This window comes from Pangasianodon hypophthalmus, chromosome 13, assembly GCF_027358585.1.
Source record: "Pangasianodon hypophthalmus isolate fPanHyp1 chromosome 13, fPanHyp1.pri, whole genome shotgun sequence".
In the NCBI taxonomy this organism is placed as follows: domain Eukaryota; kingdom Metazoa; phylum Chordata; class Actinopteri; order Siluriformes; family Pangasiidae; genus Pangasianodon; species Pangasianodon hypophthalmus.
Genome location: NC_069722.1, coordinates 7,195,687 through 7,219,832, shown reverse-complemented (window position 1 = coordinate 7,219,832; position 24,146 = coordinate 7,195,687). Strand labels below are relative to the sequence as shown.

Below are 24,146 nucleotides of genomic sequence, written 5' to 3'. Positions count from 1 at the left end.
TGGTGCACATTCGCTATGCCACTCTTTCAAAAACTTCATACATGGTCACAACATTTATTTCCATTCATGAATTTTTTGCCAAGATCTTGTACTGACGATGGGAGAGTCGAGCCACTCCATAAAGTCTTTTCCAGCACATCCCAAAGACAGCACATCCCAAATGGGGTTAAGGTCAGGACTCTGTGGTGGCCAATTCATGTGTGAAAATGATTCCTCATGCTTCCTGAACCATTCTTTCACAATCTGAGCCCTGATTTTATGCCCATGCCATCAGGGAAGAAAAAATCCATTGATGTGATAACCTGGTCATTCAGTACATTTAGGTAGTCAGCTGACTTCATTTTATTGCCCCATAACATTGCTGAGCCTAGACCTGTCCAACTGAAGCAACCCCAGATCATAACACTGCCTCCAGAGGCTTGTACAGTGGCCACTATGCATGATAGATGCATCGCTTCATGTGCTTCCCTTTTTACCCTGACACACCCATCACTAAGGAATAGGGTAAATCTGGACCTATCAAAACACATGACCTTTTTCCATTGCTCCAGAGTCCAATCTTTATGCTCCTTAGCAAATTGAAGCCTTTTCTCCTGATTCGTCTCACTAACGAGTCGTTTTTTAATGGCCACCCACTGTTTAGTACCAATCCTGTGAGTTCTCATCACGTTGTGAGTGTGGAAATGCTCTTAATTTCACTATTAAACTTAGCCGTGAGTTCTACTGTCTATTTTTTACGATTTGACTTCACCAAGCATTTAAGTGATCTCTGATCATGGTCAGTCAGGATCTTTTTCCAACCAAATTTTTTCTATGAAGTTGGTGGTTCACCACTATCCTTCCAGGAGTTAATAATGTATCGGTCACTTCTTAACCCAATTCCAGTTATTTCAGCAATCTCCTTAGTTGTTTTCTTTGCTTGATGCAGGCCACTAATTTGACCCTTCTGAAACACAGCAACATCTTTTCCATGAGCATGGGATACGTCTTCCAACAAGGTTGTTAAAGAAATGAGAAGCTACTAACTGCATCAGTTAGGGTTAAAAGAATTGTTATCAGCTGAAACACATTAATCACTATAGTAATTATCCAATCAACAGCTCTTAAGTATTTGCTGATTTAAATCCAAATGTGACTTTTTTTGGCCGGGCAGTGTAGTTGCGGCCATAAAAGCTGTTGTTATATATGTTTAATGTAAGATGTAATAGCTATAACACTGTAACATATAACTGTAATGAACACAATCTGTGATTAAAGAAAAATGATTTGACTATCATTTGGGAGTGACATTATAGCACATGACATGTAAACAGAGCAGTTTGCTTAGCAGCTTGTTTCATCATATGCTCTCAAATCCCTGCTTATTTTTTTAAATTTCTGTGCTCAGTTCTACTTAACTCTGATAAATAAAGTCTGATAAGTACACAATCTTGTCTTTTTCCATTTTTCCATTTTTTAATTTTTTCTTTGCTTTTTCTTTGCTGTGAAATAGCTGTTATGAGGTTGTGAATCATCTCGTTGCTGTTTGGTTTGGTTCAACGCTTTAAATGTTTTGTTGAATAAATTTCTGAATATTTTATGGAGAAAATGTGAAAAAGGGAAAAACAAAGGCCACTAAAAAGTGAGCAGTCATTGTTCGTCTCTTGCCTTGTACATGTATTGCGTACCATTTGTTATTCTGCCTCAGAAAAATGTGGAACAGAAGAAACAGAACTGAATGTGATGTGGTGAAACTAGAATCTCTGTCTTGGCCTGTTTACTGATAAAATTAAAGTGTCATCACCATTCAAAATACAAGTAGGCTTCTGCTTGACACATTTTACACATTAAAACTGACCGAGATGGTCAACTGGTTTAAAATTGCAATGAAAAATGCTAATAAAGATGTGCATCCATGCAGTACCAATTCCTCCTGACTTTATTTCCTTATTTTACAGATTCTCCAAAAGTTTAAAGTAGCTGTTCAAATGTGATAATCTCTGATGTTACTGACATTGCACTTTATTGGCATTATTGACATTACTGACATTGACATTACACTTTATGTACTACTGCTACTACTAATACATTCAATTTTTATCTAGCAATTTTGTATTTTGGTATTTAGTATTTACTATGTACTACTGAACAACTGATATTACAAAACATAGAAAAAATGTAAAATAAAAATAATAAGAAAACTAATATGCCATGTTAAACACTAAACTATTTATAGAGCTACAGTTCCTAATATTCTCTGTTCTAAAGTACTAAAAGAAAAAACAGATTCTCTCCAACTGAGTGGTTCTGACCATTTACATTACATGTACATTTACAGCACTTATCAGATGCCCTTATCCAGAGCGACATACAGAAGCATTTTTTTAGTCTCTATCATAACCACGTAAACCAACCACCACCCATAAAACAGTCACTGATAAGGAAAAAAGACATTTCCTTCAAAGACATTACAAAGCGTATAAATATGGAATTTATGTGTCTTGCTGACTATAGCAAAGTGATGAGTCAAAAATAAAAGAACACAATTAATATATTACCAGGATCATGCAGATATTTATCTTATTTTATTTTGATTTTATTGCAAGACATTATCTTTGAAGATCTCAAGCAGACATCTGCTAGCTGTAAATCATGATATTGTGGCTAAGTTTCACACATTATTAGTAATTTTAAGGCACCTTTTTACCTTTGACTTGCTCTATATCTCTTGCGAAACATTGACCATGTCTTGTGCTCTTTCATGACTCAGACACTAAAACTGGACTCCACTGTCTCTAGCGCATGTGAATGGCAGAGTTCCTGCTAAACTCCAATAGTAGTAATTACTTCCACCTTCCTGAACGGCCAACTCATCCCTATTCTCAGCTATTGCACTACCTACTGCACCCAGCAACCACTTTGCACTTTGCTTACTTTATATGCGCAGACACTTTAACAATTTAACCTGTACGCATTATCTACACTTCAGAAAATGTAAAATTCGCAAAGGACTATTGCCACCTATTCCCGCGCGCTGTAATAATACATGTACAATAGTAATTTATCCACTGTTTACCATCTAGACTCTAATGAAGAGAATAAGAATTCACCCTCACATAAATGTCCTATATAGTAAGTTTACTAACTTTAAAACTTTAGCAACTGCATACACAACTTCAAATTTAACCAAGAGACGAAGTGTCCAAATTGTTCAAATCATGGAAAAGACAGTAAACCTACACTATTTTCAACTTTCAAATGCAGCTTGAGCAGGATTTTCAAGTAAACTAGCACTAATTTTTAATTATTATGAAATCAGTTAATATTTATATCAAGAAGACAGAATTGTTCGATTGTTGATGTTAATTCCACTGACTCTTTGAAGTTACTCAATTCTGTGAAAAAAAAGGATAAACAAATACAGAAGCAGGATCAGACACTCACCTGTGAGTAAAGTATTGCCAAAGGAGCAAGCTGCTGAAGGAGACAAAAAAGAGGACAGATAGCAGCCTTATGATAAAAATCTTCATTTCTGATACGTACGCTCTGTCAGTCTCTGCAGCTCAACACACAGGTGTGTATGCTCACTCATAAATTAATGTGTATGCTCATAAATTTCCTTGTGTAAAATCCACCCTTTTTTTCTCTTTTGTTTGAATTGTCATGTCATGTATGTCTGTAGCCTCTCTCTCTCTCTCTCTCTCTCTCTCTCACACACCTCCCTCCCTCCCTTTGTCCCACTCTTTCTGTCTTACGTACATTCCAGTCCTACTCTCCACTGCACAACTTCACTTTAAAGCATGCTCTTTTTTCAGCTTGACAGCCTGATCTATTCCCTGTTTTTGTCCCTCTCTCTCATTCTTCTCTTATTCTCTGACAGTGTCTTTATTCTTCCTCTTTCATGACTTGGCCTACCTTACTATTTTGGTCTTAAGCTTTTTGTTCCTTCTGCATTCTAAACCCCTATTTTAGTGTACTGTTCCATCTCTCAGTTCAGTAACATGACCACTCACTTTTGGTAACCAGTTTAGTAGTTAAATCAATTTATCCTGATCGTTATAGCTGAAGAGGAAGTAGGCATGTTTGGGTATGAATGAACTCCACCCACAAAGAACACACAGCAGCCTATGTAGCCCTTTCATGCATAAATAAAATTCACATCCAGATTCACATCATGTGAATTTTTACTTTTTTTTTTAAACATCACATTTACTTTTTAGTAATACCATGAATTAAAAAAAAAGGATAAAGCCTAAAATTATACAAAAAACAGATTCAGAAAAAAGGACATTTGTAAACATATACCAGACACATGCCACATTGAAAATGGCACAAAGTCAAATATTAAAATGGCATACAGAGATCCACCATCAGGGCCATCTCAACAGGTGGTGTGCAGGGCCAAGGCAGTAATTTTTTTTGCAAGGCCCAGGCTGAGAGTATGCACTTTGGGTGTAGTGTGCACATACAGATACGCTATATAACATAAGCAACCCATGAAGACTGGCGTAGCAAATTAAGTATTTCTTAAATAGAAAAACCTAAATAAATAAAAACTGATTCCCCACGTGTAAGAGTCCCAGGGAGTGTTGCAGGAAGTGAGCACAACTGAAATGAAATTCAGAATTTAGGACCCTGGACAGAGCATATATTACCCTATTTAAAAGTATGTCTCTGAAAAGCCAGAAATTAGCCATTGCAATTACTTGAGAAAATACAAATAATATATATTTCCCACACAGCAGTGCAGCCAGCAGGTGATTATCGATATACTATTGCTTTTTTCTATACACAACTTACACAGACATAGTGGAGATTTACATCTGATAATAGATTCAACATATAACTGTATACACTCATTGGCCACTTTATTAGGAACACCTGTACATCTGCACATTTATGCAATAATCCAAGCAGAAAATCATGTGGCAGCTGCTCAGTACAAAAAATAATGCAGATACAAAATGGTTTGAGCTGACAGGAAGGCTTTGCTAACTCTCTTTACGACCACGATGGGCAGAAAAGCATTTCAGAACTTTGAACCTTAAAGTGGATTGGCTACAACAGTCCTATCAGCCAAGAGCAGGAATCTGAGGCTACAGTGGGCACTGAAACTGGACAATTTGAGATAAAAGTGTGAGAAAATGTCACCTGCTGCGACATGTAGATGTTAGGGTCAGAATTTGGCATCAACAGTATGAATCTATGACTCTACCCTGGCTTGCATCATCAGTTCAAGTGAAGTGAAGTGAAGTGTGGCCAAGTATGGTGACCCATACTTGGAATTTGTGCTCTGCATTTAACCCATCCAAGTGAACACACACCCGGAGCAGTGGGCAGCCTTTTTTGCTGCGGCGCCTGGGGAGCAGTTGGGGGTTCGGTGCCTTGCTCAACGGTTTCACCTCAGTCGTGGTATTGAGGCTGAAAGAGAGCACTGGTCATTCACCCCCCCTACAATCCCTGCCAGAACCCACAACCTTTGGGTTGCAAGTCTGACTCTCTAACCACTTGGCCACAACTGCCCCCAAATGAGCAGGGGCAGCTCAGTGGTTAAGCTCTTGGCCTACTGATTAGAAGATCATAATATCAAACCCCAGTGCTGCCACTGTTGGGCCCTTGAATAAGGCCCTCAACTACTCAGATGTATAAATGAGATAACTGATGTGTGTCTACCAAATGTTGTAAGTGTTTAAATACCACAATCTGCCTCAATATTGTGGCTAACCACATTCATCCAGAACTTAAGGACTTATATAATGCACATGCAGTTCTGGTACTAGTTAATTTTATTAATTTCAGTGGCACTAATTTCATTTTTATTTATTTAGCACCACAAAGCAGCTTTACTGAAATCTGTATACAGATTTTCAGAAAATTTGAAATAAGTATTTGAAATAAGTATTAAGACACTTTTGTTTTTATTATTTAATATACTTTTAGGGCTTATATGCACTTCAGCTTTATACACATCATTTCTTTTGACTTTGCACTTATAACAAAAATGAAATGTGAACAAAAAAAGTACATATTAATAATCATACACAAAGATATGTTTAAAAATAAAATTGATATTCAAATAACAACAAAAAAGGCCTTATAACAAAAATACCTATTTCCCCTCACTGTAGATTTAGGTAATTAGCCAATCTGAAACTGAAAATGATGACATGTTAAGCAACATTCTCATCTAAAACAAAACTTTGATCTTGGTTTTGGTAATTGTACATTAGTTGCTTCAGTGTGAATTATTGATTCAATTCAATTCAATTTTATTTGTATAGCGCTTTAAATGATGGACATTGTAACAAAACAGCTTTACAGAAATATATAAATTCTGGATATAAAATATAAACTTATCCCTAATGAGCAAGTAGAGAAGGCGGTGGCAAGGAATAACTCCCTGAGACGACATGAAGAAGAAACCTTAAGAGGAACCAGACTCAAAAGGGAACCTATGCTCATCTGGGTTACATCGTATAGTGTAATTATAAATCATTTCCCTTCTATAACTGTATACTGTATAGTCAAAAAGTGTAGTTATGTAAACAGGAACTTATGAGCTAATAAGCAACTTGAGTATGAGTCATTTCTGAATTCATTATAGTTTTAACTTAAAGTCTATTGTATTGAAGTTATCAGCTGTTCAATGATGGAGACTTGAGTGTAAAACTGTTCTTTAGTAAATGCTTCTATTTCATATTTTCTAACCTCCAGATTGCCTTCTTTTGCATGTGCCCCCATTCTTCTGCACAAGAATCCTCAACAATGCCTGGGCTCAGTGGTGCTGGCTTTAGCTAGTATTAAATAATACGTGTTAAGTATTAATGCACTGGCGAGCTCAGCAACACCAAAAGACCTGGAAGACCACAGAAGACAACTAAATTGCATGATTGCAGAATTCTTTCCTTGGTGAAGAAAAATCCCTTCACAACATCTAGCCAAGTCAGGAACACTCTCGAGGAGGTGGGCATACTGTATCATTGACAAAGTCTACAAACAAGAGACGCCTTCATGAATGTAAATACAGATGGTTTACATCAAGATGCAAACCACTGATAACACTCAAGAACAGAAAGGCCAGATTAGACTTTGCTAGAACATCTACATCTACATCTAAAAAAGCCTGCCCAGTTCTGCAAAAAGATATTTGGACAGAAAAAACCAAGATTAACTTGTACCAGAATGATGGGAAGAGAAGAGTATGGAGAAGGAAAGGAAGGGCTCATGATCCAAAGCATACAACAGTCTCATTATTGTTTATTGATGATGTGACTGCTGATAGAAGTATCAGGATGAATTCTGAAGTGTATAAGAGCTATACTTTTCAGTCAATTGCTGCAACGCTGATAGAACAGCACTTCACTGTACAGATGGACAATGACCCAAAACGTACAGCGAAAGCAACCCAAGAGCTTCTTAAGGCAAAGAAATGGAATGTTCTTAAATGGCCAAGTCAGTCACCTGACCTCAACCCAACTGACATGCTTTTCACTTACTGAAGACGGAGGTACTATGTAAAAATGGCTGTAATTCCTAAATGGTTAATGCAATATTTTTGTTAAACCCCTTGAATTAAAGCTGAAATCTACACTTCAATCAAATTTGGGTTGCTTCATTTCAAATCCATTGTGGTGGTGTACAGAGGCAAAGTGCAAAAAAGTCACTGTCTAAATACTTATGAAATTGACTGTATGTATTGTAATTATGTAATTATGGTTGTGAATTTTTCCATTGTCTGGCTGTTTTTTGTGTGTTCTATAAACTAAACCATTCTAAAAAAAACCTAAAGGTATTTCACTGTGAATTTATAGACTCCAATTAATGATACAGGTTTCCATGTATCATTACGACTATAAATGGCCATTTGCCATTCAGAGATGTTTCGTTTGTTGTAAGTAAATACTGTTTGATTGTGCAAATAGAACATAGTTAATTTCAGCTACAAGCAGTCATAAACTTGGCGCTGAATCAAAAAAACACACCACAAAAAACACAGCCAAACAAAGGAAAAATACACAGCATGACAACCGCAGTTACATAATTACAATGCAAATATGGTCTCTAACTGCCTTACAAACAATAACGATTTAAAATCTGTTCAATATTTGAAATTTACCTCGCTAGATCAGAGAGGTAAATCAACATAATCAACACATTTATAACATAAATCCTGTTTTCTTGTAAAACTTACATGAAACAAAGTTTTCATGACTATTGACTAAATTTTTATCTCTGTCTTATGTTAAAAGTAGTAGTATTAACTATAACAAAATAAATGCCAGCTATAAAAAACAAATAGAAAACACAAAATCAAATTTGCATTGTTTATTTATTTAAAAAAATCATTTATGCTTACACAAAAATTAATCACATCCTTCTGAAATAACATTGGATAACATAGAACAGTATGTGTGCATTCATGTTTTTGTTCTTTGGGTTTGTGATTCTGGTTTTTGCCTTGTTAAGTCCTAGTGCCTGTTTTTGACCACATTTTGCATTACATTTTGGATTTGTCTGCCTGTCTTTTAAATAAAGCCAACACTTGCAACTGCATTCTTCTCTACCACATGACATCATGTCTACAGTAGATGAACTAGAATAATGAACTTGAGTATTGGAAACACCATTTGAAAGTGCATGTCTGTATACACAGCACATGATGAACAAAATCTTACAGTGTGTGCATTACAAACGCACTTGCTGCAGTTAGTACATGTAGAAGGTGTTTTAGTGCCCTTTGTTTTAGCACTTTCTTTGTATGCGCTCCTAGCAATGCTTGCTTTTTTTCACTTTACCTCATTCATACACACACAATATTATTCACAGAAACAATGCAAGTATAACAAAAATTAAATTAAGACAATTAATAAGATTAGAAAATGTATTAAAAAAAACTGAGCCAATAGAATGTTTAAGAATTCAACACACTAATTACAACAGGGCAACTGCCTCTCTTGAAATAAGCCTTGTAATCACAATTGCCATTCCAACTCTAACAGTAGATTACCACAAGATAAATCAATGAGAGATCTGTTATACCTCTGCTATTTATGCAGAATTAGTGACAATTATAATTAAACATACCATATATCATGTTGATTTAAGTCATTGTTGTGGTCTAGTGTGTCACCTTTGGTGGTAGACCACCCAATGTTTTGGTGAGCAAAAGTATATGAACAGATAGTTTTACAGTGAATTAAAATAAATGGTTGCATGCCCCTTGCTTGCAATAACTGCATCAAGCCAGCACCAAACTGCTGTATTCTTCTTTTGTGATGCTTTTCCAGGTTTGTACTGCAGCTTCTTTCAGTTGTTGTTTGTTGTGCGGGTTTCTCCCTTCAGTCTCCTCTTCAGGAGGTGAACTGCATGCTCAACTGCGTTAAGGTCTGGTGATTGACTTGGCCAGTCTAAAACCTTCCACTTTTTTCTTCTGATGAAGTCCTTTGTTGTGTTGGCAGTGTGTTTCGGGTCATTCTTTTGCTGCATGATGAAGCTCCTCCCAATTATATTGGATGTAATTTGGCAGACAGAATGTTTCTGTAGACTTCAGAATTCACGAGTTACATCATCAGTAAAGAATAGTGAGCTCATTCCAGAAGCAGCCATGCAAGCCCAAGCCATGACAGTACCTCCACCGTGCTTGACCAATGAGCTCGTACAATTTGGATCATGAGCAAATGATCATAGAACTAATATCAAATCTAAAAATATTTGTAGCAGCCTAGCTTTCTCATAAGTTTGATCTGTGCTAACAACAGAGCAGTGTGCTCCACCTAGTGGTTATTTACTGCAGGTACAGTTTTAGCACCTGTACTGTTGGGAACCCAAAGCAGATCACTTGGCGACTATATAGGTCAGATGCAGATATATTTACTTATAACCCCAGATTTCATTTGTCAGTTAAAAATCTCTCTAAAACTTTAAATCAGAAAATCCTGCAGTTCAGCTAGCCCTGTAAATCCAGTGGACATTTGAAGCCTATGGAAGGTACATATATTTCATGGAACCTCACCTGAAATAACACATTATTATTATATGAATTATATGGAAGCAGTTAAAAAACAATTAGACAAAAAGTAGAAAGTAGGGATGTAACCAAATATATATACATGATATTGACATATTATGTGTTTTATATATATATATATATATATATATATATATATATATATATATATATATATATATATATATACATACTTTCTCTTCAGTTTGGTCACTTGCCAATTTCCACCCACGAGGCAGCTTTCTTCTATAACCCACTAACCACCAACCCAGGAGGGTGAAGACTTCCAAGACACCCAACCAAATTTTTTTTCAAACTGCTGTTAATGCTTAACACACTTGGAGCAAGGTGCTATTTAGCCTCTTCCACATGCATGAACCCACAGACATCCATGATTGGCTAGTATTATTGTGATTGACAGAAGAGAGAGAGAGAGCATGCTATCTCTCCCATCCAAAGAGCACAGCCAGTCTTGCTTCCCTGGAAGAGATGGATGCAAATTCTGCACCAATTGCGCACACGCTACAGAGAGGGCAAGAACATCGCAGAGCTGTTAGGAATTTACAAATATTTACAGTTAAAATAGAGATTCATATAACCCCAACAATTAAATGATAAACTGCTAAAGATAAAATACATGGTGCCCTGCTATGGACTGGCATTCCATCCTGGGTGTATTCCTGCCACACGCCCTGTGTTCCTACTCTGGATCCATCATGACCCTGATCTTGGTAGTGTGGTTACTAAAGATGAATGAATGAATGAATGAATAAATGAATGAATATGTTGGATCTAATGTAGCCATATGTTGTATTACTAGTTGCACTTTGGAAAAATATAAGGGGACACTCTAAAGCAAATTTTTTTATTTTTTTATTTTTTTATTCTATGTCCATCCCTGGTGCTAATACAGCTACATGACAAGACAAATTAATAGTGTTACTAGGAGACCATTTAACAAACATATAACAGACTTTAGAATAAGGCAAGAAATCTCAGAGATCCACTATAAAGCACATTAGCATTTTGTTATTTTTTAAACAAATGTCTTGTGTATTTTTCATGCTATACTACCTCCCCAACAAGGTTTTTAGACTGATAATACTCTTAGTCCCTGACCCTGTGAACCAATACGAGGATGTATGTACTTCTGTAAGTCGCTCTGTATAAGGGCATCTGCCAAATGCCATAAATGTAAATGTAAATTTCCCTTCTAAAATAGGACAGCATTTATGATAATTTTGTCAGGTAAAATTAGAATTAATTATAAATTGGTATAGTTTTACAGCTTCTTTCTATACATCTTCTTGCTATATTTCTTGTTTCTATAGTCACCAAACAGAAGCTCATCACTCAAAGATGAAAGAGGCCCATAAAAAGCAAGAAGAAGAAAAATATCATCCAGAACCTATCCAAAGAAGATGAGACCAAAACCAAAAGAGGTTCCCTTTTATCTTAGTTATACCTTTATTCCTTTATTATCTACCAAATAAAGTGATTCAAATGAAACTATTTTCACTTTGGTCTTCAATTTGTGGGGTTGTGAAGATTATAGGTCCCTGTTCCATAATTGTTCATAATTTGTAAGGATAAATTATTTTCCTTTTGGCTTCGTTTTTTTGGACATCCACTCTAAGTAAATATTAGAGCATTAGTAGTGTGATAGAGCCATTTTCATGTCAGAATATAAAACTATGGTATTAGGTTAGGTCATTTAGCTCAGCACTAACAACATTAATGTCTCAGGAAAATGTGTAATAGAATGTCTTTAAAGGCTTTGTATTTAAAACTAGTAAAGCAAAATAAATAATAAGTCATCCTGCTTTACACTGTACTTTTACCGTCTCCTACAGTACTTGGGATTTTGCCGTTATTGAATTTGCATGTGTAGAAACCAGTAGTAATTCCTGTCTTTCAAGTTATTGTTCTTTATACATTTTCCAAATGCTTTGCATTGCTCTGGATAAGCGCATCTTCCAGATAACTACATGTAAATGTAAAAGCGTAAGCACGTAAATAGCGCAGTTTGATAACATTAAAGCGTCTCAATCTAATACACGGGCCATCAGGAAGTTCAGGACTGCTCACAGTGGGCCACTCCTTGACGCTACCACACACTGGTTAGACTGGTGCAGTAGTGTTGCGTTACACAATATTATGAATAAATTACTTCAATGTTTACAAAAAATGTTGTTTTGGCTATAACTTACTTATTTATGTAATATCATATTTTGGATGTAATGTAGCAATACATTAGTTGATCCACTTTTGAATAAATATAAGGGGCCACTTCCTTAGCTATTTTTTTGCTCTCAGTCTCCCTGCTGCTAATACAGCTGACGTGACACATTAATAGTGTGAGCAGGAGACCATCTGCTCCTATTGGACTTGTGATTTTGTTGTTGCTTAAGTAGAAGGCAGTAGTAATTCCTGTCTAAAAGTCACTCGACAGTGCTGAATGTAAACACGAGCTGTTCGGTTTGTTAAATTTCTTGTTATTGATGTCTTTTATTAGGTAATTTATTTCAATCTTTTCAAAAGTATATTATTGGTAGAAAAAAAATATTTTTAATGATTTCCAGAATTTTCCAGGATTTAACCGCAATGACATTCAACAGGTTTTTCCACATTGCCTCACACATTTTTGTCAACAACACACACAAAAAAAATATTTTAGCTTTCTGTTGTAATGTTCACTAATGGATCTGTAAAGTTAGACCCAGTAAATTAAAAGACTTGTCTTTTGCAGCAGAGCTCATTTAATTATAGTAAAACCTCATTTTTTTATTAGGGCATGACATTTCAGTTGTGGAGTGGCTGTTGATAAAAGCAGAATCTCTAGTCCATTATGACAGAGACTGAGCTGGGATCAGATTAACACTTAATGGTCAAGGAACATCACACTAATATTGGATAGAATCCCTCTTTGGGCTGACGTATGCTTTGTGACATGGTGCATTATCATGCAAGAAGTAGTCATTATAAGATGGATAAAGAGAAGCATGTGGTCAGCAAAAATACTGAGATATTCTGTGGCATTCAAATGATGCTCAATTTGGTATTAAGGGGCCCAATGTGTGCCAAAGACCACATTCTTCACTAGCATTGTCAGTTAATTATAACACCACCAACAGTCTGCACTGTTGACACAATGCGCATTGGGTCCATGCATTCATGCTGTCAATGCCAAATTTTGACTGACCATCTAAATGTGGCAGCAGAAATCAAGACTCATCAAACCAGATAATATATTTCCAATCTTCAGTTGTCCGGTTTCAGTGAGCCTGTGCACACTGTAGCCTCACATACCTGTTCTTGTCTGACAGGAGTGGAACCCAATGTGGTCTTCTAGTATTGTAGCCCATCCAACACAAGCTTCAACAAGTTCAACCTTTCTGCTCACCATGGTTGTAAAGAAAAGTTATTTGAGTTGCCGTAGCTTTCCTCTCACATCAACCCAGTCTGGCCATTTCCTCTGACCTCTCTCATCAACCTGGTGTTTCTGTCCACAGAACTATTGCTCATTAAAATGTCTTTATTTTCACTATTCTTGGTAAAATCTAGAGATTGTCGTGCATGAGAATCCCAGGAGATCGGTTTCTGAAATATTAAAACCAGCCCAATTGGCACCAATAACCACGCCATGGTTAACGTCCTCAATTCATATTTTTATTCTTATGTTTGATGTTAACATTAACTGAAGCTCCTGACCCTTATCTGTATGATTTGGATAACTGCATGAACGTGCATGTGTACATGTGGATAGTGAGCATATATATATATATATATATATATATATATATATATATATATATATATATATATATATATATATATATGTATAATTAAATTAAAACACCTGATTCATTTAATCAAGTCTTTAGGAGCATATGGATGTGAGAGTTAGTCTTAGAAATAATTTGATTTGCAATAAAACCCAAATGTTTAAATGAAAAATTACAAGAACAAACTTAGAATAAGACAAGTAAAGGTAGATTTTATAGTTCACTGAAATCCAAATTTATGTGATAGCAATATTTATTGCAAATTATCTTCTCCTCCTTCAAACAGCCTGGAGGACAGTGACCATTAGGATTGGCTCCACATGGACGAGGCCAGCTCAACAAAAACACACACTGTTATCTCCTTTGTCTATAAATGCTGAGCAGTACAGCTGATCATTATTATTACTGATCTTCATCATTGACAACTACACAGAGAGAGAGAGTTATCATTTTATAGTATATATTATATGTTGTTGTTCTTCTTTCGGATGCTCCTGTCAGGGGTCACCATAGTGGATCACTGGTCTGCATATTTGATTTGGCACAGTTTTTATGCCGGATGCCCTTCCTGACTCATCCCTCCCCAATTTTATCCAAGCTTGGGACCAGCACTGGGAGTGCAACGTCGTGTGCAAACACAGTGGCTGAGGTTGGTTCCCTGGCCAGGAATAGAACCTAGGCTGTGGCGGTGAGAGCACCTTGGCCTAACAACTAGTCCTCCAGGGACCTATATATTATAATATGTAATATGTATTACGTTATAATAGGGCTAAAGTGCATAAGTCATGCATTATAAAGATATACTACTGGTCAAAAGTTTGGAATCACTCAGAAATTACCTTGTTTTTGAAAGAAAACCACTTTTTTCAATTAAAATAACATTAGATTGAACAGAAATACAGTCTGGACATTGATAATGTTGTAAATGACTATTATAGCAGGAAACAGATGATTTTTAATGGAATATCTACATAGACATTCAAAGGCCCATTTTCAGCAACAATTACTCCTGTGTTCCAATGGCACGCTGTGTTAGCTAATCTTATGCTATCATGTTAAATGTTATGTATGTGGTAGCTCAGTGGTTACTCCATTGGACTCCTCCTTGGAAGGTTGTGAGTTCAAATCCCAGCACTGCCAAGATGCCACTGCTGGGCCCTTGAGCAAGGCCCGTAACCCCCAGGTTTACCCCCACAGGTATTAGTGAAGAGGCTGCTGGCTTTCTAGGCTGAGTTTCAAAGAAAAAGCCATATCTGCAACTGATGACTTGGAAAAGGTTAAAATGGGTAAAAGAACATACACAGAGGAAGATGTTTGGATCACAGAGAAGACATGGTACACAAGATGTTGGAGGAGTGCTTGACGTCATCTGTTAAGCATGGTGGAGGAAATTTGATGGTCTGTTGGTGCCTTGGTGTTGTTAAAGTGGGAAATTGTACAGGGTAAAAGGAATCTTGAACAAGGAAGGTTATTACTCCATTTTGCAATGCCATGCCATACCCTGTGGAGGGTGCTTGATTAGGGCGCAATTTCATCCTACAGCAGGACAATGACCCAAAAATACTGCTCCAAATTATGCAAAATCTATTTACTGAAAAAGCTGTCCGCTTGAATTCTATCTGTAATGGACTGGCCAACGAAGTGGTTCTTGGACTTGTTCTTGGACTGGTTCTCAAGTCTACTGAGCTGTTGTTGGAGTAGCTTAACTGGACGGTATGAAAAAAAGTGCCCATCCAGAGAATCCAACTTGTGGGAGGTGCTTCAGGAAGCATGGAGTGAAATTGCAACTCATTTGATGAATAAACATATGAGTTGTCATGGAAAATGTGACATTTTCTGAGTGATTCCAAACTTTTGAAGAAGGTGTAAATGCACATTTGAAATTTCAGTGATTAAAAATCCATAGGCTCTGGTCTACAGAGATGTGGAAATAGTGATATGTTTAGATTAGCCATCATTCACCATATTCTCAATAAGTGGGTGAGTGCATGTGTTATGTCTCTCGATGTAATTTGGGATTGTTTTTTTTTTCTTGTTACATTTTCTCTCCATATGTGTGCATGCATGTGTGCATGTTTTTCTCTTTCTCTCTGTCTTTATATAGGATTTCCTCACAAATGGACCCCTTTCATTAAGAAGGACTTGCATCACCAGTAAGTTAGAGCCTATGCCCCTCACTCAGATGAAGATACTGCCTGTTAATGGGTTTGATAACCCATTTCTGAAAGTCTCTTAGTTCCAGCTGATGATTGGCAAAATACAATAATGTCTGCCCAATTTTGGGGTGAGAGGGTAACTAGCATTGTCAGTTAATCTAGCTTCCTGCTGATAAATCTTTAATAGAAGGGGTGTGAATTAGCATGGATCTGCACTGGGAGGGAGGTGATTGAGGATGAGCAAGAGGGCACATATGCGTGTGTGTGTGTGTGCACGCACTTTTGGCTATAGAACAGTTGGAATGGATTTCAGACATTTTAACATTCAGTGTGACCCCAAACCAAAAAAACAGCAAACGAATCAAAAGTATCATATTCACTCTGACTTGGACTCAGGAAACAGACTAATAGGTGTGAAAGTACCATTGTTCTAAACAGTCCACAGGCATTGAACATAGCAAGAATAAAGCTATTTGTACTATTCTAGGTCCAAACAGAACAGGTAAAAAGTAAAAAAAGCCCTAAAGGAGTGCATTTCTGGCACTCATTACAGTAATTAAAACATTTTAGTAAAACAGTCAAGGACATTATATTCATTCTTGTAGAAATATTGAGGAATGTGGATTCATTACAAATGCAGAGCCCTAAAACAACTCTTATAAGAAGAGCTTAAGAGGCACTTTGAGGTAATAGGAGGCATAATATAATTCACATTTATCACTGCATTCAGTATGTACTCTCCCTGTAAAATACAGTCCCTTTCCATATCATGGTGCATGCATAGCCCTCTGTCAAGCTGAGAAATCCACTCATTAACCGAAATTTATGCACTTATGACTGTTCCAACACTGCTCCAGCAAGGAAAACACTTCTACGTGCTGTATCATGGTGCTCTGGGATTTGAATTCAAGCACCTTGAAAAAATGAATTGGCCAAAAGATTTCATTATTCATTAAATGATACTTCATTATGTCCATGGCGTTTCCCTACCAGAAAGAGTTCCAGACTAGAACCTTTTCAGGAAGCTAATAACCCTTAACTATACAAATAATCCATTAAAGAACCCCTTTTCTAAGAGTGCAGGAGTTAACCTTTGACCAGCAGCTGGATAATCACATAGTTACCACCTCTGCTGCTTTCTACTAACTAGAAATGCTCAGTAGTTTACAACTATAGTACATAAACGTAGTATTTCCTCTAATATAAAACTATCGTTGTCGCAATGCTTTTGAGAAACAAAGCCTTATATCCCTGATCTGTTAATCTTTTCAGATTTCTTTATACTAAGAAGTACCTGCTCCAGCATTTGTTAACTATTTAAAGGTTCTATTCTTGCAAACTGCACCAACAATTATTAGATTATTAATATTAGGGCAGATTTAAAAAAAAGTGGGATAGATAACCTGAGAGATAATTTATGCACAATTGAGGCACAGACTTTTAGTGAGTAGTCCACATTGTTTAATTTGTGCACTCCCCTAGCTGCAGATGGATCACGCCCTTGTTATGGAGATTCAGCAAGGCCTGAAACTCAGACGGCATGGCGTGCACTCTGTTGTTTGCTGGTCGGTTATCAAAATAGTGGTTGGTGAGTGGCTGGTTGTTGTACGGGTGTGTTCCAAAGGGCCAGAAGCCGTACAGGTGGACATTATTGCAGAGCTCCAGTGCCAGGCTGGCCATCATGATACCAGTGCTGAGGCGAAATGAGCGAATTCCCTGGCGACGCCAAAAGCCTGCCAGACTTTTCAGGTACCTAGGGTTAGAGAAGACGGGCCTTGGGCCAGATTGGCTAAAGTCCTCCAGTGAGTAGAAGGCACGCAGGGACACAGCTGTGTTCTGCCGATACGAGAAGGCAGGCAGCATGAGCAGAGCGTCCCCATACAATTGAATATCTTCCACAAATGACCGCCGGCGCTCATTTAGTGCACGGTACCTGCAGAGCATCAGAGAGAAAACTAAGGAGCTGCATGCCTAAGGTATTCTGATTAAGTACATTAAGTACTTGATGAGCTGAGATTATTTGGGTTTGTTGGTTTTGATCAGGTAAAACAAGAAATCATTGATCTTGCTTTGCCCAACTACAAAAAAACACACATTTATTCTGTCTGTGTTTTAGTGAAGGAAACACTTTGTTGCCATGGACTGATGTTTCTAAATTTTGTTCAATAGTCATATGAATATTGTTCATCCACCATCACTACTAGTTGGCATCATTTACATATTCGTTAATTACTCTCTGACTTGTTTAAGGATTTGTTAAGAATAAAAGCACATCAAGTGGGAGTTACTGGGAGTTTGACTGCAGTCATACCTGAAAATTAAGCTTGTAAGCTAAGTGTTTCCAAAATCAAAATTTTGTGCTAAACAATGCTCCTCATCAATGGACTATGAGTTTATCAGGGACTGAGAGACAATGTTCTTGTTAGTTCATTTATTTTTCATCCATACTTTTATTATCAGATCATCTGAACATTAACTATTAATACCAGTAATAGTGAAATGCATATTAAACATTCCTGCATGCTTGAATGTAAATATCTACCTGCCTCTCATAATTTACATAAACACGCACACACACACACACACACAACCCAGACTCACTTTTGAAAGAGGATGCTGGGGTTGGCTGTGACAAGGTGTGTTTTCCTTCCCGTGTCTCTCTCATGTCCATTGCTCAGTGGAGGAAGATTACACCTGAGAAACAAAAGGGAGAGGAAGTACAATGAGACATTAGGAGAAATGTGATGTGTACTGTTTGTCATTGTATTTGATTATTCAGTAAAATTCGTCCTGTGTAAATCAGAATCAGACCTGATAACATATGTAGCAGAGTCGATTTGTTTTCCACAGCTGCTGTTGGCTAAGATGCCTCCATTGCCTACTACAGCACACGAGTCCCATGGTGCTTTTTCAAAGGGGCTCTCCTAAACACATGTACACACAGTATAGAGAGTATTAGCACTAGTATTAACACCTTGTACAATCAATCAAATATTGTATTTTATGTGCATGTTTCTGTGACATCATACCTTGGGAAATAGATTGAACAGGGCTGGTGTCACCTCCATTATCTTTTTTTGATCTGCATCATAAGTAATATTTGTTCCCACAGGAGAGTTGACCTGTGTAACCACTGCATTGGAAATGGCATTGCAACTGCTGCCTAGCAATGACCTGAACAACAAACAAAGAAACAAAAACACCTTTATCTTCACTTTTTTGGTGGCTTTTTTTTCTCCTGAAATCTGAATTCTGAATCGTACATTTATGCACATTTATCAGCAGGAGTGGAAAATACTTGAGTAATTGTACTTAAACTTGAGGGTTACTGAAACAGAATACTTGTACTCTTACTTAATTACATTATGTTTTTATTTTAAACTTCAAAGTACTAATTAAATAATCTCAAAGGTCTCTTCTTCTCTCATCCTTCTAAGGACTGTATGCTATACATCAACTGCATGGGCTCCAGTGCTTTCGTTAATGCTATAGCTATTTGCGTGTATCTGAATATGGATAAGCCACTGGACTGCAGTGTGGAACTTCAGGAAGAGTGCCCCTGGCCCTCAGTAACATGTTTCAGTATGTGGAGTAACCAAAGACTCATCTGAAAATCTCTTTTGCTTCCCTAGAAGGCATAAACTCCATCTAATTTGAAAAAGCATGTTGAGGTAAGTTTATCAGATGTTATCACAAAAGAGTTTTCCTTATTATCCTGCTGAAATACACCTGGTGACTGGGCTGCTGTTATGCTGTCATGTGTTGTGACCTGTGTGTGTTACCTATAGGTTTGAATGTTCTGGTTCTGCTTTTCCCAGCTGATAGAGTAACTCGCTAGCAGTTTGTCAATAAAGTCACTTTTCCTGGAACATAAACCCACAAAGAAAGCACAATAAGAAAGCAGTGATAAGTGATAGTAGGATAAAATCCTCTTATTACTGCCTCGGTAGTCTGATAGTCTGGTATATGACACTAATACTAGCTTCTGTGGATTTTCAGTTCTACGGTTTCTGTATAATAGCAATTGGAGTGATGTTTCTGTGAACCGTGGAATGTTTCTGTGAACTGTGTTGTATTCTCACATTCTTTTTGCAGGGTTTTGTTTAACGTTGCGTGGATTGCTGGCAGCTGCATCACTGTGAAGAGACAGACAAAGAATCACTTGGAGGTGTGCCAAGACCAAAAATAAAAGACTTATAGACAATGCTAGTATTAACTCTGAAACATAAATAAGTGGCACGCTACAAGTGCTTAATTAGGGTGATAACGATTTTGATATTTTAGGATTAAATTAGATCCAGATAGTGTTGAAGCCTGTTTATACCAGGTAGAAAAGAAAAAACTGCATACTATTTTTTCCCTTTATTTATGGCAGCATTATGTCAAATTTTTTACTTTATTATCTAAAACTTTGACTTATTATCTCGAAATTCTGACTTGCATCCAGATTTTTCATAAAGAAAGATTTGTGACTGGAGACTAGAGATATTGATCACTCGGCTCTACCGTCTATTTACACAAGGAATGGGAGAAATGTAGCTAACTGAATTCTTGCTTTTTGGATGGCATAGAGAGAATGTGCTTGCTTAACAGGAATAGCAGGTGTTGTGTAGTCCAAGTAAGAATTCACCATGTGATACATAAATTCAACAGCTATTTATGTTAGCTCTCATAGTACCAGTTAGATACCTACCTACAAAACTAGCTAATTATTCTATCCTGCTAAACAGCTTTGAGTTATGCACTAAATTTAACTAAGATTAAGATAAGTTGTTCATTACCTGCAATGTCAGCTCTCTTTGCGTCGAAATTATGAGATGAGAAATAAAATATTTGAGAAAAAGTTAAGATTTCGAGAAAATAAGTCAAAATTTTGTGATACTAATTAAATTTCTTGAGATAATAATTCAGAAAGATACAGCCAAAATTAAAGAAACAATGTTACGCAAATTTTACTTTTCTGCCTGGCAGAAATCGTCTTCCACACGCCATTAGAATAAATTCATTTCTATCATTTCTTAATTCATTAAATATTTTATAATAATTTCTCTGTTTATTTTATTGGATAGAGTTTCAGATTTTAGAGAAGTTAAAATGAGTTTTTTTTTAAACAAAAAAGCTAAAATGGGTGTTCAAGAAGGTTTTGTATAACACCAGTTGGTGTGATGTGTCTGGGAACTGTGTTGCATTCTCACTTGCTGTTTGCTGGATTCTGATTGCCACGTGGGCCGTTGAGAGCTTCATCACTGTGAGGAGACACAGAGAAAAATCACATGAAGGTTTGCCAATAATGAAATATAAAACAACAGCAATAGTGTCTGTTTTTGAAGACTTCAGTTTCTTTTGTTAAATTACAGTATAATCACTATTATTGACACAGACCTAACTCAAAGATACAGGAAAGCAATTACGTTAAGATGAATCTTTGTGGAACTTTTTAATTGCTCACTCTAAGATCCTAATGGACTTTAAATGAATGCTTTATTAAAAGCAGGCACACTTAGACACTAATCCGGTTAAGACTATACGTAAAGACTCACAGAAAGTGCTAGTATTAACTATAAAACATTACCTAATTAGAGTGATAAAGAGTTTGTCCAATTACCAATTAGATTAGATCTAGAGTGTTCTAGCCAGTAGCCATTTCTCTAACATTTCTCAATTCAATAAGCATTTAATAATAAGCATTTCTCAATTCACTTTATACTTATTCCTTGATTAGGTTTTATCATTTTAGAGTATGCTATGGTAAAATAGGAATTCAAAATATATACAGTCAGGCCCAGAATTATTGGCACCCTTGGTAAAAATGGGTAAAAAATGTTGAACCCACACTGAAAATAAGAAAGAAATCAGAATTAAAAAAATTTTTTTTTTGTTTAAAAAAATGTTTTTAAACAAAAACACATGTCTTAATTACTAATACCCATAGAAGTTCTTATGAGCAAAATGTAACTGAAGCATGTTTCCATTTCCACTTACTTTTTTAAGCTTAAAGAATTAAGAGTTCCTAAACTCTTAAAATTAAGAGTTAAATTAAAATTAAGAGTTTAGGAACTCTTAATTGGTCATTCATGACTTCCAGTTTGACCGAGGCATAAATATTGTGATACCGTAGACTAGTTCCCTTAGTCTGTGTCACATCATGTCCTAGAATATAATACAGTATAAAACACATTTTACTGTAAAAACACACCTTAATCATTTTATTTTTAAAAGCGTATTAATGTATTTTATATTCCCATGTCGACTAAAGGAATTGGGCCTTTGTGTCCCTTTATATGCCCCAGTGAAACAGGAAGTCATCCCAAGTCAGTCATGTGACGTTCTTCTACTACTAAAAAAAGTACAGGCATCCTTTTTTTTTTAAAATCAAAGAAGAACAGATCCATCAGTTCTTGGATTTTCCCACTGATTCATAGATTTAAAGTTTAACATTACTGAAGTTATGATGTTAATAATTGTATTTAGTGCCATGTGAATTTCTTTTAAAAAACTGAAGTGGAAGCAAGCGCCATAAGCTTCTTTATTAACACATTTTGGATTTAATAAAAAGGCGAAACAGATACCGGAGGTTAGCACCATGAGTGCTAGCAATGACTGTATTAGCAACACTTTGCCCAAGCCTGCCACTGGTGATGTTTGGCCAGTGGAGAACAATGGAGAGCAAGCTGAGGATGGCCAAGCCCAGGGGTCCGATATGTCAATGGTCTCATCGGCAACTAATGTCCCGTACAACTGGCCCACTAATCAGAGGAGAAAGTGGAACTGTACTCACAATGGCAGTTTTTTTTACCCTTGGTCTCTACAAGAGCAACATAGTAAGAATGAGATAGATCGAAATACAGAAGAACAGTAAAAATGAACTTCTGTTCCTGATTAATGCTGTGTTATCATCACCGAGGTAACAATTTTTCTTGTAAGAAAAGGTGGAGTCTATAAACCATCCAGTGCAGTGGGCATTTAAACCTAAAAGTAGGTCGAAAGGGTGTCAGTTACTGCAGGTATACCTATAAGTAATCTGGACCACATAACTATACACCTGTTTATCGAGATGTTGGTCTTCTTGGTAAATCGCTTTATCTGCAATGGCTTTCTTGAAAGGGAGGCATCTTCATGTGCTGAATTCCTCTCCATAGCATATCACAGTGTTATATTTCATTTCTGAATAGTTCTACAGTTTTCATATAATAAAAACAAAAATGGAGTCATTACCAAGACTTGGGGCAACCCATGAGTATTTTGGGTCCTCTCACTATGTATATTATTTATAATCATACTTCTTCTTGCCCTAAAGATAGCTATTGATTCATACTATACTATAACCAGAGATATCAGAGTGGCTTGATTAACTCTCTTTGCTCTTATTGGTTAACATAAGACTTTGATCTCTCACTCACTCAGTATAGTAAGCCATGACTAGCAGGCTCTCATGATGGTCAAGATTTCTTTTGTTAAACATAATGGTCCTTTACAACAGAGAGTAAAAAATGTCATTCTTTTTACTCAAACAAATTTTTGGTAATGTGCCAACAATTCTTATTAGGAAAATTGGTTTGTAATGTTGCTGCCATCCACATAAAGTCAATCGTTATTTGCCATCTGAAAAAGATTATTTAAAGAAGTGAGTAATGACAGACACCTGATATTTTTTTTCACCTTTGCTTTTCTTTGTCTTAATAGAGGGTTTATTGTGGTTGCCATTTAATAAGGGGCTAACTTTTTTCCAACACCAAACCTAAACTGGGGTAGCTATGCACTCAAAATGTGTTTGTATGTGCACGTCTCTGCGTGGGCTAATTGTTTCAATCTCTTTTGGGCTGGTGGAAAGCAGCCATGGAATTTTCCCATTCAGACGTAGAGTTTACTTCAGTGCAGCAGGTTTTGTCCACACTGGCACTACAGGCGTGGCTGAACTGGCTTTTTTCCTAAAGGTATTTCAATGTGAATTTATAGACTCTAAGGTCTCCATGTATCATTACAAATATAAATAGCCATCTGCCAGTTGAATATGCTTCAGTTGCTGTGAATAAATGACAATAGTAGACATTTAGATTACATGATAGAAGAATTCCAATTGTAAACAGTTACAGACGTGGCTCTGAACCAAAAACACACCACAAACCTAACCAGCCAGACAACTGCGCTCCCCGCATTCAGGACTCTTTGCCTATTCACTGCTTCCTGGCTGCTGGAAACAGCACTGGGTTTGTCATGTTC

At 36.6% G+C, this 24,146-nt stretch overlaps 1 protein-coding gene across 1 annotated transcript in view; it reads right to left on the bottom strand.

Annotated features, from left to right (window-relative positions):
* LOC113527945 (alpha-2,8-sialyltransferase 8F) overlaps positions 1-24,146 on the bottom strand; it is a 39,398-nt gene that overhangs the window by 10,226 nt on the left and 5,026 nt on the right. Inside the window, exons 2-7 of the mRNA XM_053239233.1 lie at positions 21,122-21,172; positions 20,009-20,062; positions 19,709-19,789; positions 18,956-19,100; positions 18,738-18,850; positions 18,528-18,620 (exon numbers count right to left, since the gene is read on the bottom strand). Coding sequence (XP_053095208.1) covers positions 18,528-18,620; positions 18,738-18,850; positions 18,956-19,100; positions 19,709-19,789; positions 20,009-20,062; positions 21,122-21,172 — 537 coding nt within the window. The remainder of the gene's footprint in view (positions 1-18,527; positions 18,621-18,737; positions 18,851-18,955; positions 19,101-19,708; positions 19,790-20,008; positions 20,063-21,121; positions 21,173-24,146) is intronic.